General features: G+C 48.6%; 5 protein-coding genes and 1 non-coding gene across 6 annotated transcripts; 3 read left to right on the top strand and 3 right to left on the bottom strand.

The window, feature by feature from the left end:
* Window positions 1-54: 54 nt before the first annotated feature.
* On the top strand, window positions 55-1,635 carry BDW74DRAFT_173936 (uncharacterized protein; the record flags this gene model as incomplete). The annotated part of the gene is made up of 7 exons (XM_073727902.1): window positions 55-183; window positions 236-265; window positions 335-591; window positions 652-797; window positions 862-1,070; window positions 1,121-1,203; window positions 1,251-1,635. 7 exons carry the CDS (start codon window positions 55-57, stop codon window positions 1,633-1,635), a joined length of 1,239 nt encoding a protein of 412 aa, XP_073587429.1.
* A 276-nt stretch (window positions 1,636-1,911) lies between these two features.
* BDW74DRAFT_165500 (MCT family MFS transporter) lies at window positions 1,912-3,532 on the top strand (the record flags this gene model as incomplete). Its single annotated transcript, XM_073726424.1, has 3 exons — window positions 1,912-1,950; window positions 2,251-3,299; window positions 3,367-3,532. 3 exons carry the CDS (start codon window positions 1,912-1,914, stop codon window positions 3,530-3,532), a joined length of 1,254 nt encoding a protein of 417 aa, XP_073587428.1.
* Window positions 3,533-3,972: 440 nt separating this feature from the next.
* BDW74DRAFT_145191 (O-methyltransferase) lies at window positions 3,973-5,215 on the top strand. Its single transcript, XM_073723164.1, has 3 exons — window positions 3,973-4,082; window positions 4,175-4,807; window positions 4,877-5,215. Exons 1-3 carry the CDS (start codon window positions 4,041-4,043, stop codon window positions 4,952-4,954), a joined length of 753 nt encoding a protein of 250 aa, XP_073587427.1. The 5' UTR covers window positions 3,973-4,040; the 3' UTR covers window positions 4,955-5,215.
* Window positions 5,216-7,508: 2,293 nt separating this feature from the next.
* On the bottom strand, window positions 7,509-7,596 carry BDW74DRAFT_t43. Its single transcript has one exon. It is a non-coding gene; the product is annotated as a tRNA-Tyr (tRNA).
* A 4,385-nt stretch (window positions 7,597-11,981) lies between these two features.
* BDW74DRAFT_173934 (uncharacterized protein) lies at window positions 11,982-12,437 on the bottom strand (the record flags this gene model as incomplete). The annotated part of the gene is made up of 1 exon (XM_073727901.1): window positions 11,982-12,437. One exon carries the CDS (start codon window positions 12,435-12,437, stop codon window positions 11,982-11,984), a length of 456 nt encoding a protein of 151 aa, XP_073587426.1.
* An 84-nt stretch (window positions 12,438-12,521) lies between these two features.
* Window positions 12,522-12,848, bottom strand: BDW74DRAFT_173933 (uncharacterized protein; the record flags this gene model as incomplete). Its single annotated transcript, XM_073727900.1, has 1 exon — window positions 12,522-12,848. The coding sequence occupies one exon, from the start codon at window positions 12,846-12,848 to the stop codon at window positions 12,522-12,524; it is 327 nt and encodes a 108-aa protein (XP_073587425.1).
* Between the last annotated feature and the right edge of the window lie 5,219 nt (window positions 12,849-18,067).

Below are 18,067 nucleotides of genomic sequence, written 5' to 3'. Positions count from 1 at the left end.
CCTGTGTATTATCCTTCTATTGCGACTAAATATTGCCTTTTTGTCCGCGCCATGATGCACAATATCTCGTCTCGTGGGCTCGCCTTGGAGGCGAAAAAGCCGGTCTTCTTCGATGTCCTTAATAATCTCTGGAATCCAGAGTCGAATCCGGATGGGATTGTGAATATCGGATTGGCCGAGAATGTATGAACAACCCGCCTGCGTATAACCAACAATTGTCACTGATAGCAGCTAGGCATTGATGCAAGCCGAGATGAAATCAATTGTTAACGCTCAGGCAAGAATTTCTTCCCACGTTGAAATATATGTATATTTAGTTAACTAGATACCCTAGACCGGCGCTGAAAGTCATGCCTTGACCTATGGCGATGGCTTCACTGGCTCGACGAAGCTAAAAGCAGCCATGAGCCACTTCTTGAACCGCCATTTCCAGCCACACAGGCCTCTACAGCCGTCACACATGTGCATTACAGCCGGGGCAAGTAATGCCATTGAAAACTGTGCCTGGGCTTTGTGCGACCCGGGCGACTATGTATTGGTTGGACGACCATACTGGACGACGTTCAGGTCCATTTTGGGAAATCGTGCTGGGTAGGTCTACCACAAACTCGAATTTGCTCTCATATGTTGCCTGCGAAATTGACAAGATAGTGCCAATATCCTCGAAGTCGCAATGGGCACAGTAGACCCAATGGGCTTGGAGGCGGTTGCGCAATTTGAGGAGGTCGCAGAGCAGGCGAGGCGAGAGGGCAAACGGGTCAAGGCTATCCTGTTATGTTCCCCAAATAATCCCCTAGGTATGTGTATCTTTTCCATCATGTCCAAATCTTGGTGTATCACCGCTAACCCATCTGGTATCAGGTCGTTGCTATCCGAAAGAGGTCTTGAAGAGCTACATGAGACTATGTCAAAAGCTGGGTATGCACCTGATATCCGATGAGCTCTATGGACTGTCGGTATGGGACAACCCAGAGTCAAACACTCCAACGCCATTTGCGTCGGTTTTATCCATCGATACTCAGAATCTCATCGACCCACGGTTGATTCATGCCGTGTGGGGGCTCAGTAAGGTCAGTGACTCACCACCATGGCCCGAGGCAACTATTGACCGAATGCTCAGGACTTTGGTGCAACCGGCCTAAGAATCGGCGTTCTCATTAGTCAATCGAATTCCCAGTTCCTGGGCGCCTGTGAAAGCATTTCGTAAGTCAAAACTCCCAGTGGTAGTGACCTACGCTAAGAACCTCAAGACTATTCAACTTTCCATCGAGCCTCGCAGATAAAGTTGTCGCCTCTCTGCTTGCTGATGACGCTCTCACAGATAATGTTGTTGCGACAAATCGCGAACGACTATCCGAAAGCTACCAGTTCGTGACGGGATTCTGCAAAGCCAACGGAATCCCGTACACGCACTCGAACGCGGCCCTTTTCGTGTGGATTCATCTTGGTGCTGTAGTGGAGGACCCCGAAATGACGGATGATGTACTGTTATCTCGCCTTCGGCAGGAAGGGGTGTATATGACGTCTGGCGCTACATATGCGTGTGAGGAGCCGGGCTGGTTCCGGGTGGTCATGGCGCATCCACGGCATGTTCTCGAGGAGGGTTTGGAGCGGATGATGCGTGCTCTTAGGTAGATGAAATGCATCGGAAATCTTTACGTAAAGAACCGGGACATTGTTTTTTTGCCTTCTCCATAATCTTCTATAAATCTGTTTGAGCTGCCGTCGATGATTAAGTTATGTGTGTCATCTTGATCAACATAATGATCTGTCTAGCATTGTGGCGTGCTCACCTTTGAGAATCCACCTGCACTCAGTAGATGATGTTCAGTCATATCCGACCTCGTTGGGTCTCTGGAGCTGCGAAGGTGTGATCGCAGACTCGCATGCACAACATCGCCGATGTCTACGATGACAACTTTCGGAGATATCCAGACCGTCCAAAGTTCTGTACGTGGAACTTGGCATCTCCGATACGTCCCCGAAAGTCTCTTGTGCCTCGCCACTTTATACTTAATAATTGTATGCTTTCAAGCATATATCGATCTATAACAACAGTTTTGTGCGAACGAATGCATAAGGTACGCGCTCAGTACCCATCAGTCAACGACATACAGGATGACGGTGATCGACCCAATCAATCAGGAAGCTCCTTCGAGCCCAAGCGTCTCAGTGAATTGCAGACATTTAGGTGAAGACGGAACCGAACCTAGAACGCGACAAGGTACAACGAATAGTGACTGTGACGAGGACTACCCGGAAGGAGGTACGCAAGGCTGGCTATGCGTGTTGGGCAGCTTCATGGGCCTAGTGGGAAGTCTTGGGCTCGTCAACTCGACCGGTACATTCCAAGCGTACCTCGAATCGCACCAGCTGAGACAACATGGGTCTGGCCAGACGGGCTGGATCTTTGGTCTATTCACCTTCCTGACCTTTTTCTGCGGGATCCAGGTCGGTCCCATCTTCGACGCTAGGGGTCCGCGGCTACTCGTCTTTCTGGGCTCGATTTTGGTCATGGATATGATGGTTGGAGTTGGATTCTGCCACGAATACTGGCAGTTCATCTTGACTATTGGCATTGCGGGCGGTATTGGGACGTCACTTATTTTCACGCCCTCAATCGCTGCTATCGGCCACTTCTTCCACAAGAAGCGCGGCCTCGCGACAGGCATTGCAGCGAGCGGTGGCTCTATAGGAGGCGTCATCATCCCGCTAATCCTCGAGAGCCTCTTCAAAAAACATGGCTTCGGATGGGCAACCCGTGTCGTTGCACTAGTCTGCCTCGTCTCCCTTGTCATCGCCAGCACCCTTGTCTCCTCACGACTCCCAACAAAACCATTCTCCAAGGAAAACATCCTCCCAGACTTCACGATTCTGCGAGAACGCAAGTTCCTCCTTACCACACTCTCCGTATTCTTCATCGAGTGGGGCCTCTTTATCCCGATAACATACATCTCATCCTACGCGCTCTCGCACGGCCTCTCGACCAAGCTCTCCTACCAGCTCCTCGCAATCCTCAACGCAGGTTCCTTTTTTGGGAGACTCCTCCCTGGTTTCCTTGCCGATTGCATCGGCCGCTTCAACACACTAATAATCACCGTGGCGTTCTGCCTTATATGCAATGCGTGCCTCTGGATGCCAGCAGGTGACAGCGTCGCCCTCCTAATCGTTTACTGCGCGCTCTTTGGCTTCGCGAGCGGGAGCAATATCAGCCTGACACCCGTGTGCATTGGACAGCTCTGTCGGACAGAGCATTACGGGCGGTATTATGCGACTACTTATACGATTGTTAGTATTAGGTATGTATCTCCGACCACTGGTCTCTTCTTGTGTTCATGGCTGAAACTGGGCTTTTTTGTGTACTAGCACCCTCACCGGAGTCCCCATTGCAGGCGAGATTTTGGCCCGATGCGGTGGTGAGTATTGGGGGCTGATTTTGTTTACGATATGTTGTTATGCAGCTGGGCTTGCTTGTGCGGTGGCGGTTAAGGTTTTTCAGTGTGGATGGCGGGATATATGGGCTATTTACTAAAGTGCTGTATCTTCGATAATAAAATCACATAGCAGTCTTTCTTGTATTCTGTGTATACCTCCCTCAACGCCAGTCTGAAAATTTCCTTCGTACCCGTATTTCAAGAAATGGGCTCGCCTTCCCGTACGTAATGAACACCGTATGGAGTCTTCTCCGATCAAGTACAGTAGTATATCCTCAACGTCTCCGACATCTCCGATACACAAGTTGGAGCCGGAAGCTACACACTACATCCATTGGTTATAACGCGTGGAAAAAATTGCCTCAAATTCGTACTTACCTAGTCCAAGGCATCCTCAGCCCACCTCGGATCTGATAATTCGGATCTGATAAATTGTCAGCCTATCAAACTAGCGCGGCTTCCTACACCCAAATTGGGGGTATATTAAGGTCTCCGAGCCCCATCTCATATCTCCACGAGACAAACTACAGTCCAATCTTCTTGATCTCGCTCTACCACCAATCTTCTTCTTCTTCTTCTTCTTCTTCTTTTTTTTTAGCCAAAACAATGTCCTCCGCTAAGAAGACTTCAACCACAATCTGGCACGGCGTACGCCCCCTTCATCTCCCTCAATCCCCCATTATAATATCACTCCATCATAATATCATAGCCACAACTAACCCTACATACCATTCCTTTAGGACGGCCGCGAGAAAGCCCTCCAAACACACATCCTCGCCCTCCCAAGCCTCCGTAACAACCCCACCGCCATCCTCGCCGAAATCGATAACTGGGCCGCGGCAAACAACCACTGCATGATGACCATTGGCCCGGAGCGGAGCAAAGTGATCACGGAGATCATTCGCTCAACGCGTCCACGCACCATGGCTGAGCTCGGCGGGTATGTAGGGTACTCGGCCATTCTCTTTGGTGATGAAGTTAGGAAAGCCGGTGGGGAGCGATATATCAGTTTCGAGTATAACACCGAGTATGCCGGTATTGCGAGGTCGCTTGGGGAGTTTGCTGGATTGAGTGAGTTTGTGGAGATTCGAGTCGGTCCGTGTTCGGAGGGTCTGAAGAAATTCGCTGCGGAGGGGAGAAGGGATGGCAGAGAAGGGGAGGTGAGGTTTGATTTTTGCTTTGTGGATCATGCGGAGGAGCTGTACCTCTCTGATCTGCAGATTTGCGAGAACATGGGCCTCGTCCGTCGTGGCTCGGTTGTTGTTGCTGATAATGTTGGCGGTGAGAAGGCGCGGGAGTATGTGAGGTGGGTTATGGAGGGTGACAAGTATGAGACAAGAAGAATTCCCTGTGTCCTGCCGAATGGGGAGGAGGTGTGTTTAACTAGCCTTCCCTGATTCCAGTCTGCTGCTTGATGTGTATGTTTCGCTAACGCTTGGTAGGATGCTATTCTCGTTTCGACGATGATCCTTAGTGACGTGCTAGAGGGGTATCTCAACGAATTGGAGGCATCTATCTAAATTATCCCATGAGGCGGTCCAGGGCTGGAAATCTGCAATGGATCACTTTAGGTACCAAGTACCATGTATACCATTCTAGGCCAAGTTATAAACTACCCTACGCAAACAAAGCGACACGATGCGAGAACGTGAAATCATATACTACCCTATAGTCCGTCCCACGACTTGATCATCTGAAAGAATCACCACTTAATCCCTCTCACTTCGTCCGAGGTCCAGTGATTCATGTTAAACCCTGATCTCCTTCAGGGCGTTTATTCCCGCAATCATATGGTACATAATGCAAACAAACTTTGCTGCTTATTTTGTCGCATTTCCAGGAGATTTTAGACTGCTTTATAAGCATACTTCCTATCGGAAGTCTTTTCAAGGACCAGCATGTCATGATCGTATCTCTTGTTGGGCCGTTAGGTAGCGATGCTAGTGGCAGGAAGGTAGTTGATCAGTGCATGAGATCGATTTGCACGACCGCATACAACATACTCCACAGCATCCGAATTTGTTCGTCGGAGAGACCGGATTGTAAAGCTATGGGTATGCGTTTGGCTCAGCGTCCCTGTTCGCGATATGAAGATCCACCCTCATAAGGCCGTTTACAGTGTATCTTTCCAGGCCCTCTGTGCAATACCGGTATCCGGACCACGAAGACCGAGAATCCAGCTGCATTGTGGCCGACGCATCCCTTTATCCTTTCCGGGATTCGTAGCAGGTTGAAAATTTCATAACATTGTCGTGGTTGGCAGGAGAACCATGGTACATATACTTGAGGCTGCGGTTAGGGACGTTGCCACTCATCCTTATAATACGGACATTGATCAATCTTTTGGTATTCACAATGCTGACGCTTAAGCTGCCGGTGTTCGCCTGGATGTTAGTCTGACAAGGGGTATGGCAAGGTAGTTACTATTTATATGGGCTGCATGGCATCCATAAGACCGGGTGCCGAAGACTCAATTAACTCAAGGTAACGTTAATCTATCAACAAGCCTCAAAGCACACGCAGGTGATTATGGCCTTGCTTATCCCCCTCTTCCAAGGTTCAGTTTTATGATTGCCCACCATATATTTTGCCAGTGCATATCTGTGGATTTCCTGAGCCACGACCATAATAAATAGAGACATGCCTGACATCGTGCCTCGTTTTTGGCAAGGACCAGTCTCATCAGGTAGTTCACGACCCTCAGGTGTAGATAAACCAAGCTGCAACCATAATCTAGTACAATGCTACCCCTATGTGCGGATAAGCAGGACTAGGCGATTGTTTACTCAGACGTGACAGTTGGTCCTAATAATACATCAACTGCTAGGCATAATGGAGGTCTCGCTGGCGCGGTAGCCCACGAGCAAAAGATAGTTATGTGTGTCAATACACGCATGTCTGCCTTTACCTAGGTATATCGAGTTACAGCGGGTATTTCTTTAACAGATTAGCCTTGGAGGGAAGTTGTTTTCCTAGTCGTTCAAGCAATCAATGCAATCAGATCTGCCCCCGCACGCTTGTTTTCTGATTGAAAATCAAGTCCGCATTTACTCGCAGATGGCCGTTATCACTTCACATATGCTCGTTAAACCAGACTCCTTTACCTAAAGTAGCCAGGGAACTTGCCCCGTGTCTTTGGATATATCTTTATATCTCGGGTGATACAATTGTCCAGACGATTGTATCAAGCGGACGGGGAGGGAGACCTCCTAGAGCTGTCGTACTCTCATTCTACTTTGTATAACCAGGTTAGGGTCCTTGAATGCCTCAAGAGCGCTAAGAACTAATCATAAAGCCGTCTGACAAGCTCGCGGGTTGTGCATAGCACAAGGAAGGCATCGGGATGACTCGGCCATATGGTACCCCTCGGGCAACTAATTCAGAGATTGTCGCAATTGCCACGGCCATAGACCTACCAGTTGATAGACCTCCCAGGATACAGCGTCAACCTTCTGGTCATGACACTGTATAAAAATCTATATCGGCTACATCGTCCAAATTCATCGATTCCAGGCGCTCTACCTTATTTCCAGACTGGATGTCAGCGTGTAATTGTTACATACCTTGCTTTTCTCATATGTACATTACCGTGAACTCCAGCGGGGTACGCCCCTGGTGAGTCAAGCGACGATGGTCCAAACAAAACATAGTGTGTTGTTAACTGCCATATGTATAGAGATTGTGCAAGAGAGATGACTTGGATGTGAGTTATATTTATTAACAGCGCGGCAGTCGGGTCTTTGTGCTCTATCTAGGCTGACCTGGACCGCAGATGTGAAAATCGCGGTTGTGTCGATAAATCATCCCAGATGGACCCCTGGGGCCGAGTCGAGCTTTCATGTCACCGCTGATCATAACATCGTCTGCATCAACTTCAAATCAGACAGAACCGACAAACTCTAGGATGACTGGCTAGCTCCAATAATATTAGAGCAACTGGATGCTCGGAATGCGAACCCGCATTAGGCCAAAAGTATTGCGAACACGCGAGTGACCCGGCGCCGGGCAAGTTTTTAGGGCTAGTACCAGGGTGACCCACAGCCCCCACATCAAGAAAATTGATGAAAAAAAAGATCCCCTTGGGTGGATTCGAACCTCCGATCTCTTGATGGCAAAGATGCTATTACAGTCAAGCGCATTAAACCAACTATGCTACAAGGGGATTGCTTGTTTTCGAGCTCAATTTTGGACAACTCAAGCGGCTGTAAAAAATTGCTGTGCCACGCCTGCTAATCACCTACGCGCAGGTAGTCAAAGTCGCCAGTGGGGCAATCAACTTCCTGCGTGTGTAAGGAGTGATCTTCCCCTCACCATCAAAGACAGACAACCTGAAAAGGCTTCCCTTTCCATGTAGAGCTTGTTGATAGTTAGGGCACTCCAAGGCGACCAAGGTGCAGGAATATATTTTTTCATCAATGTGGTACCGACATGCTTGGCATCTGGAAAATCCTCTGTTAGCACCCTCCCTCCCTCTTTACATAACAAAAGCTGATCTCGGAAAAGCAACAGTGGTAGTGAGACCCTGAACGATATCTCCCATAGCATCCTGTTGTACCTCTCCCAACCACTACAGACCCCGATTCCAGGCTGTCTATGACAGATAGCATATACAATATTTGCCATGCGTCTGAGATACCACGCATCAATTAGGCAGATCTGCACACGGCGCTGGCGTATACACCCATGAAAAAGCGTAGAATTAACCGTGCGATAATTGAAAGGACCATTACTGGGTATAAGAGACCATATTCTTGGTATTTGAATCAGAAGTCTCGCACACATCGGGCTCCAACATCCATGCGTACACCCATAGTTACCCTGAAACCATGGTAGTAAGCCCTTTCAGACAGGCGCAGCCAGGCACGCTAGAGGCAAGCAGTAGTCTGCTATGCGCAACAACAAGAGATGCTTGATGGGTCGGGTCTATTGCAATGTTATCCTCCATACTCCTCAGCAGAACCTGCGCCATTGCTATGCCAAAGTTTTATCCACAGCGTGCAACAGGAGAAAAATTGTAGCGATCCCCAGGTCCAACACCAAGCCACCTAGATTGCAGGCGCTTCGCTAGATTGACATAAATCTTCCTAGGTAAGGTTGAGTTTTCCAAGGACTAAGTTAATGAGTGCCATAGCATAGAGATGCAGAAGCGTATCCTCACGTAGTTATGGTGAAGTGTGCCTTGCCGCACCACTATGAATTACTGTTGTCTGTGGTTGCTACTCGAGACAAGCGGAGCGCCACCCCCTGCTTAAATATTGGAGTATCTGACATGCAGATGGTCCGAGATGGCCGTGAAGAATGTCGAGCGTCGAAGATAACATGTCGTGGGTCTATTGGCTTTACGAGGCGGGCTTCCTTCGGTAGGTACGTAGATGTTCAACCTTATGAACCCTGCTCAAGACATGTGGAAGCAGTACCGTCTACATATCATAGGTAAGTTCTATATCTAGGAGCCCGTCCTGTGAAAATACGGTTCCAATACCGTTGCCCACAACTGTGATACGTCAAAGGGCGTTCTTGAAAGCCCTGACTCTCCGTGGTCTCGTAACTTACTGTCTCTGATAGTTTCCAGGGTACCTAGGTAGGAACCCGTACTCATTGACCATTCCACAAAGGGGCCCAGAGTTGAGACGAGGCCTGGTGGAAAGAAGACCTATCTGATCGGAGTCTTAACTTTGGGATGGTCGATAAAGCCCAGCCATTGAGGTACTGATAGCCAGGAAGGTGCTGCTCAACAGCATCGCATCCTGGTACCCTGCACTTTTAATACTGCGCAGTATGGGGTCTTTCTAATTTTACACAGGAATCAAACTCGCTCCTTTCGAGCACAAGAAAGGATCATCCGGAATTTGTCAATTCGTAATGCGCAGCCGGTGCACACGCATAGCTTTAGTATCGCGCCATAGGAGCTTGACAAAATTCTCCTTGCCGGTATTAAATACATGGATACCAGATTAGCTATCTCTCTTGTCCAAATATCGGCATGTCGTGATCCTTCTGTTCAGCATACGCGGCTACCGGCCCTGCAATCTGGGCATGCGTGGCTTCTGCCCTTGTTTCAGAACTGTAGTCCTCTCTGCGTAGACCCTGTTGCGGACTAAATTATGAGCTGATAAGACGCCGCAAATTTACCCACCGTTGAGATCGTTATTAGGGACTGCCTGCACCAAGGCCTTGTGTGATGTTCGCAAGTGTCTTGCCATCGATAATTGAGACAATACTACCTAGCAAGCCATTGTATCTAAGTGAACATGGAAGGTTGCTACCATACTTACCGATTCCGAGGAGCTTCACTTATACGGCTTTGGCGCCGGTACACTGGCTAGGGGCAGCCTTTCCTCGTCGATTAGAATTTGAGTATCCTTACATCACTACCCAAGCTGTCTCGGCCCAGGAACCCTGTCGGCTTAGTGATCGTTTTGGTACCACGAATATATCGAGGAGGAACTTGGACAACAGCATATCCTGTTTTTAAAAATTCCGGCTTGAAAGCTAAATAAAGAATTACCTCGTTAATAGAGTTTAGACGAACGCATCCCTAGAATGGCCATCCTGAATAGCAATGGATGTTACTCGTTAGTGGCATTTGCGGCCTGAGGAGACGGGCAGGATGGCTCGCCGTGGCGGTTTGTGAAGCAGGCCTGGGCACAGGACGTTCTTTAAATCAGCACTTGGGTCAAACTGATAGACACACAGCATATCATTAGAGACTTTCTTGCTCCACGTAGTTTCTTCCTGATACAGGGCTACGGATTTCTGGATTAGAGGGTTCGAGATTTAGGACAATGCGCGCGACAGCTCGTCCTAAGCAGACATCATCTTCACGCTAGGAGAAAGCGGACATAGAAACGGATGTAGGTATTGATATACCCTACCGAAGAGGCAGCGCCAACTATACTGCATTTTACCTTGATAAGCAACCAGCCGTGACTTTTGTCTTTTCATCTCTGCCGCACCAAGTATTCCAACTTTGGAAGAGCCGCTGAATCTGTTCCTGATATTTCTAGTCCTAGGGATGTACAGTCTCTTTGCACGGTCGATTTTTGGACCAACAAGGACAGAAAAAGCCGGATACACTAACCGCTCCCCATCTTCCTTACATCAGGAGGGCAACATTTTACGGCCATTCCTCTGTGCAAACTTTACTGAGGAGGAACAGGACTTGTTAGATGCACTACCATAGTACTTGATCAGCCTCTTTCTTGTTGGGCTTTTGCCAAACCAGTTTAATATGTAGTTCCATGAGCCGGTCACGACATGCGCCACCGGTCACTGGGGATATTTGCGCTCCAAATTGAATTCCCGGCATCACTCACTGTTTGTGGCATTAAGAAATATTATGTTGCACCGGCAAACAGCCCCATCGCGTTGCCCTTTTTGAATGGCTGTCTATTTTGGGATGGAATGCTCTTGAGCACATCCAGTGGGTTGACTGATACATGTGAGGGCGAGATATCTACACGTCCAGAGACGGTGAGATAATTGACGTAGCTAAATAGATAAACTCTTAGTCGAGTTTCGGTACCATAGATACCGTACCAGAGATCTCTAGCTCACCCGAGCGGGAAGTGATCACTGTTCATATGTCCAGTTCCTGAAATTTCCAGTCGGTGAGTCCGCCGCTTCCAGCCGATTGGGACTCTGTCGCCAGGACTAACTCCAGTTGACTTACCATCGGATGTTCTAAGATAACACCTGCACAAATTGAAGCGTGCATTCGCCTCTAGTCTCCAGCTGGGCTGGCAGAGATGAGGCAGGTCCTGATATGTGTAGACGCGGCTATTCAATCATCCAGGTTCAGAAAGAACGTCTATATTGAGGTGATATTGGATTACGACCGCCATTTCAGCAGCACCTACCGGCCAGAGCCGTACGCCCTTACTATATATTTAAACGCAGCCCTGGTAGACATGCCACGTTCCAGAAGATTGAATGTTCTTCCGCCGTTTAGACTGAGATTATCCTCTGCCGACCCATTTACAGGTGCTAGGGGATCTAACTATACTGATTAATGTAAGGATAGTAAGGTCTGCAATTGTATTTATTCCTGAAAAATGGTATAGTATTATTACTGGAAAGCCTCCACACCAGAGGTCGAAGTAGACACTCCCGGGCTGATTCCAGCTCCTTTCCAGGCCAAGTTAGATACATAGAAAAACGAAAATAGATATTGAAAACGCGCGCGAGAAATATGGGTGGTACCAAGGCAAATGTAGATGCTGTCAGCTTGTCCTGGGCAGCGTCGTACCCCTGGTCCCAATATCCTTTTTATCGTTTCAATTTTTGTGTTGTCTTTGTTTTGTCTTTGTTTTCGCCTGTGCGCTCTCATGATAATTCCGCAATGGTTAGATTGAGCTGCTGCCCACTGAAGTACGGCTTCTCTGTGATAGTCGAGGTAGTTTAAGCCTTCAGGGTACGAAAACCACGCTGCTCCTGCTGGCGAGACTTGTACCAAGCCCACCAGTGCTCATTCGGGCGCGCAGGCATGAGTGCCCAGGCGATCATAGAGTCGTTCTCTGTATCAAGCAGGTGAAGGCGTAGATAAGCTTAGCTGCGCGTATCGTTGTCTGTCGTATTGCTGCCAGGAATGGGGTGGGTACGGGTAATCCTCAAGCATCCGCCCACAAGACTTTCATCGCATCCAATGCCGTTAATCATGAGAAGAGTTCCGAGGCCCATAGAAGACAGAAGGAGAAGCTGGACCACCAAGCTCGCCATGCCAAGAGAAATAGCAAAAATGGTAAGAGACGCCCAGTTTATAGTGCGGAAGGCACGGTGCAGGAGGACTGCACCAGGCGCCGGGCGGGGGTCCGTCAGAAGACAGTTAACGAGTATACCGCGGGTGGTGCGGACGGTGACGGCTTTGCCATTGGGAAGCGTGATAAAGACCTTAACTGGTTCGAGGTTTGTAGGCATGAAAATGGTGTTCAGAAGGCAGCTTGCTGCTATAAAGCCGGCGACATCACCAAGGTCGGAGCGGATGCTCACGAGAAAGACGCTCATGATAAGGATGAAGCACGTTTGTGCGAATGTTTCAGTTGAATCCCCGGTCTTGGCTTTGGTCTTAGTCTTGGTCTTAGCTTTGGTCTAGGTCTCGCTGAGAGTAGTGGTGATCTCAAGCACGGTGGAGTTGTAGGTTGGGTCTTGGGTCATCAGCCATCTAGTGAACCAGGCTGAGACGTCGGTGGTCATGATGCCGTCGGTGATGTTGTACAGGTGGAATCCGGGAATAGGATCAGCGAAGGAGTTGTCTGCTATGACCTGGGGAGCGGCGATTGGGAAGTAATTGGCGACAGGGTTGTCAACCAGACAGCCAATAGCATTGCGGACGCGTTCAGCGCCGAGGGTGATGACCAAGCCAAGGGCGTCGAGCTTGACGGGGCTCCAGGCGGCGAGCGCTGAGAGAGAAGGCATTTTGGCCGAAGTCGAGCCAGGTAGGACGTAACTTGAGTATTGGTAGTTGAAGTAATAGCAAAAGCAGCAAAGTATAGAAGGATGGAGGACGGGCAGGTGAGAGAAGAAAAGATGGTGTATGGAAGAAAGTTGGCCAGTAGGCAGGATAGAGAAGGCTTTATATACCGAGTCCGAGAAGGCCTGGACTTCAACCAGACGTCCATCTCTCCAGTGAATAAAAACACAAGGTGAATGAAAGCACTTTCAGGAATAAAGAGACTTCAGTGAATGAAAGGACTTCAATCAATGAAAGGACGTAGTGAACGAAAGGACTTCAATCAATGAAAGGACTTAGTGAACGAAAGGACTTTAAGCAGTGAAAAGCAATTCAATCAATGAAATGACTTTAGTAAATTGAGACAAAAAAACTCCTGGTCTTCAAGACTTTGAGGCCTCGTCATTCACTTGTGGATATCAGAGCCCGTTCCAAGTTGCCTTTAATCACCTGTAGCTTACCATACTGCCATAAATTCGACCGCGTGGAGGTATAGGTATGTAAGACAAAAGAAGGTAAAAATAGGATTAAGATAGACATCAGTGCCACATTCCATACCTCCAGGGCTGGCGCGAACATGTCATAGATATCACCCTCAACAACAGGAGGCGCACGTTTAGAAGCATCTAGACTGGCTTCTTTAGTATTGTACCTGGTTATATGCATACATATCCCCGAGAGCCTCGGCGGAATAACGTGATTCAATCCGCAGCTGCTACCATGCTCTGGGCTGGCCTGGGACACGCGCCACCTGCCACGCCTGGAAGGAACAGGATGTCTATATGTCAAACGGAAATAACGCAAAAATGACCATTTTCTTCCTCCTCTATATAAGAAAAAAAAGGCAGCATAGCAGCAAGGAGCATAAGAAGATGGTGATCACTCTTGTATCAAACGCCACGACAGTCTTGGTCCGAGTATTGTTTTTGAACGTGGGGGGTAGAGAGTAAGAGACTGATGATGATCTAGACAAGGCTGGTAGCCACAGGCCCCTTCAATATCGCTCCATGTATTTATCGGAAGGTTTCAAATCCTCCAGAGTTTTTCCCATTATATGGCGTGGGTGCTTTGAGGAGAGATACCCGCGGGATCGAGACTCTTTAGTTCGCATAAACCCTGGAGCATCAAGGCTAATGTCGAACCGTCTGCTGCGGATGGATAACTTTGCACATTCCCAATTCCCCCGGACAGTTTTGAAGAAAGTCATGTTGTCCCTATTGCTCGCGATACAGCTAAGAGCGTTAATGGCGCAGTATCATCCACCACTGGTGGGTAGTAGTATTCTGTCCGTCCCCCATCGCGGTTGTTGATAAAAGCCTACTTTATTTGTTTGCATTGAATCGGCAGTTGCTGGCCCTCGTGGAATCATGTGAATTATAGCAGCAGTGGTGGATGCGGCCGCCGTGGGTGATTATCAGCGCTCAAAGGATTGCCTGTCCTAAGCCCTTAGTATCTCACCATATAGTCGTTCCAAGTTAACGGTGCTTGCTGTCCTTGATATCATAGCTTGTTGTTTCTTTGCTGTTGAACGGCATGCGCTTTATCCCTAAGACGGTACTGACATCATCCATCAGCTGCTCCTAGCGTATGTGCTTGCTTAAATAGCATCTTAAGTCAGCCGCTCCAAGTGGACAACTAGATATCACACAGGAAAGAACCATCCCATGGCCACCATAACTATGGAGCTTGATTAGTACTAGAACATGAGTTAAGATTATATGTCAATGATCGCACACTTACCAAGACAGCCCACATAATGCCCTTTGCCAGCACATGCTGCTGAAAATCCATTCCTGCTGCAAAACTCTCCCCCGGGGACATCTGTTCCCTCCGGTTCTGAGATCACGAAAGCTCTTTATGAACCTTAATGTTATGGTTTGTGCCGGGTGTCCATCGGAAGTCGTTGGGTCGTGGAGCATCACGGCCTCGTAATGGTCGGTCCCTTCTCTATCGGGGACTTCTTCAGGGCCCTCACCACCACGGCCTTCTCCACCACGGCCTTCTCCACCAGGGCCTCTTCCACAGGGTCTAGGCGCTCCCCATCAATGTCTTCATAAACGCCAATGACAAACGCGGCAGCCGAGCCAGCCCATCTTTCCGTTCCTGGCGCTTCTTCCACTGACACGTTTTCGTTCTGTATGGCGTTAAAGCTTACATGGGGTTCTTCTGGCTATTTGACACCGTCGTTTGGGAGATACGCCTCGGTCCCTTGTCAGAACACCACATAAACGAATTTATTCGCTTCGAAGCATAAAGATCGAGAACACCATTTATAGGCACACGCGCCCTTCTCCAGAACTCGGAGCCTCTGAGCGTCGCAGCCTCTGAGGTTTTCACAGAGGGTATGTTGGACCCCCGTTGGTTTCGTACCCAGAACTCGAGTACCATATGGTACCTGGTACGCGCGGCTTGCCTCTTAACAATCAGGGGTCGTCTGCTCGCAGCGCGTCTGGCACCGCTCTTGCCAACACAGGCTGTGCTGGCCTGTCCGCCAAAGGTTCACCTTACGCATGCTGTTGTTGCCGTTGCGGTCACATTAGAGTAGTTGATATAGTAATAGCCACAGTATCCATCCGCCCAGTCCCTGGAAGCGTAAAAATGAATAGCGGACCCGTGAACGCAAGTCCACATATCTGTCATCATTCACTCTTTAAGTGTCGTTTAGATCTTAATATCAAGCGCAGAATTGGGTAGATAGCAAGCATTGGCAACGCATACATACTACCACAAGAGAGCATTTCTTGCCCCATGCTTATAGATGAAGTCGTACTTCCAGTGAGCAAGACGCCGTTTCCATGCTATTAGGGTAGCTGTACCGACTTTATTTGTTTTCAGGCCTCTGTCACCACTGCCAGAGACCATGGATAGTACCCCTGCCGCCTTGATAAAAACGGGAACCAATATTCCAGATGCCATGATATTTCCCATTTTTCGGTCATGTTCTTCTTTCTTTCTTCATCTACTTCACGGCACTAAGAAAGGCGTCCACACCCCCAAAAGGGCCATCGTTCCCGAGCATCAGGAGGCATTGCACCAATTACCGTGTAAACAGGAGGTCGCGGTGTAGAAAGCGAGCAGGGACACATCACGGCATTAGCAGCAGCTTTTCTGGCACTTCCATTGAAAGTCTGGTGACCTGTAAAGCTCTGCGTAAATCTCGTTATGACCATACCAATCTTTGCAACTCTACTTCAAATGAGGACAGTCCACACAAGTCAGCCATGGTGGAATGGATTACTTGGGCACTGTTATACCACGGGCGGCAGGCCCGGGGGTCAGATATCTGTCCGCGTCCACAAAGTCAACGACGTGCGTTACAAGGGCCGCGGAAGATTGTCAACACGGCAGCAAAACGCACAGATATAACGTTGATTCTGCCATCTCATGTAGAGGTATGGTACTCGGTCTATCACCTTGTGAACTTTGTCGTCTTTGGGCTCACACTCTCCGCCATGCCATGTTAGAACTCGAGGCGTAATTCTGCATTGGTGGTAGGAACTCCGGCCTCGTGATTGTGGAACGCGTTCCACGATGATGGAGATGATCCTGTTTACGAGCTAAAACTGCGTGCTAGCAGGATCCGCCAGAGAAGGGCCGGACACAACCCCTTCATTTTAATGGATTTTTTGATAACGAGCCTTTCGTTCGCAGAAAGCTTCTGCAGTGCTACTGTCATAACTAGTTATCCTCCTATCTGGCACCGGAGTCCGCCGGTGCCGTAACGTGATATATGAGACCCCATGCTCCAGGTGCTGAGAACAGGTTAGCGGCTCCTATAGGTCTTTATTATAATGGTAAAGTATGCTTTTGGTGTCTAATTCGTGCTACCAGCCTTGGCATGCTGATACCTACTAAGGTATAAAATATATATTCGTCATTGCCGGCACGCCACAGCAGAGACTCGGAGAATTCGTGCCTTCCTAAAGTCTAGGAGTCCCTTTAGGTTAAGTAGTGGGCAAGCACAACATAAATGTAGTTCAAAGCTTTAAATTTCTACCACGCAAATTCCTGTCTTCTTGCTCGTGCCATGGTACTCTACGCACCATCATAGTCTCAATCCAACGTGCTTCCTGTGCATATGTATCCGCTCGTGCTTGGTAATTCTAAAGTACCTCGTACCTTGGCTACCTAGGGACGTACAATAGACTGGAGCCTGCCACCCATCACCGCACAGGTGCGGGGATAAATGTATCCTGGTGTGTTATGGCAACCGGCCTCTTGGTTTCAGATGTGAGCTGCTGAGTTTCCCGGATCTGCAAGAGGCTTAGCCATTGATGTGAAGATGCCAAACCACCGCAAACCTCCGAAGGCGATCCGGAATTTCCATGCATAATCCAAAGGCACGAACCGTCAACTTTGCCAGGACAAAGCGATTGAACGCATGCATCATAAATACCATGTCTTTATATCCATTTTCTTCTAGTCACGGCGTAGCCGCCGATATGGCTGATTTGAAGACAATAATATTAAAGAAAAAGGCAATGCGGGACTTAAGGCTATTTTGAGAGTGTCCTTATACACCGGCCACGCATTTTACGGTGATGAAAGACGTTCCATGAAACATCTATAAGCCGGGTCACTGCTACTAGCAAAATGACGAGGTAGAGTGGGTTTCCTGTATAAGCTCCCCTTCCGTGTCTCCCATGTGGTTGAAGAACCATGCGATTTTACTTACACTAAGTATGTTGTGGACTTGCCCCGTAATAAATTTGACGCCAGCTGTGAGCCACCGCAGCAGAACACAACGGGCTTTGCTTGTATTTATATATTCATGGACAGCATAGTACTCTCCGTGGACGAAGAACCGATACTTGCCATGCGTCAGATGTTGGACGCCAGGGAGAAACAGACCCTCCTTATGTCAATATCATATTCGCTACCCAGACTGTGCAGGTAGACCCTGAATTGCCTAGCCACCAACCCAAATTTAGAGTGAAATTGGCTTGTTTGGGCCAAGAACATGCACACAGGCATCATGCAATGCTTCTATCTGCCCTTTACTAAAGGGTATACGGGTTCAGTTCAAGTATCTCAGTACTGGTAGCCAGTCCATTCTTAGAACCTGAAGTCCATTTGGCCGTCAGTATGGGCCGACCAGCGTGGCCAGGTAAAATTTTCCCTCAGCTCAGTGCAACTCGCTAAGCAACCACAGGCATTAAATACTCGGCATATCAAAATGTAAGTG

This window comes from Aspergillus multicolor (genome assembly GCF_047715735.1).
Source record: "Aspergillus multicolor strain CBS 133.54 unplaced genomic scaffold BDW74scaffold_3, whole genome shotgun sequence".
Classification (NCBI taxonomy): Eukaryota; Fungi; Ascomycota; class Eurotiomycetes; order Eurotiales; family Aspergillaceae; genus Aspergillus; species Aspergillus multicolor.
Note: the sequence above shows the minus strand (reverse complement) of the source record. Positions and strands in the feature narration are given on the sequence as shown.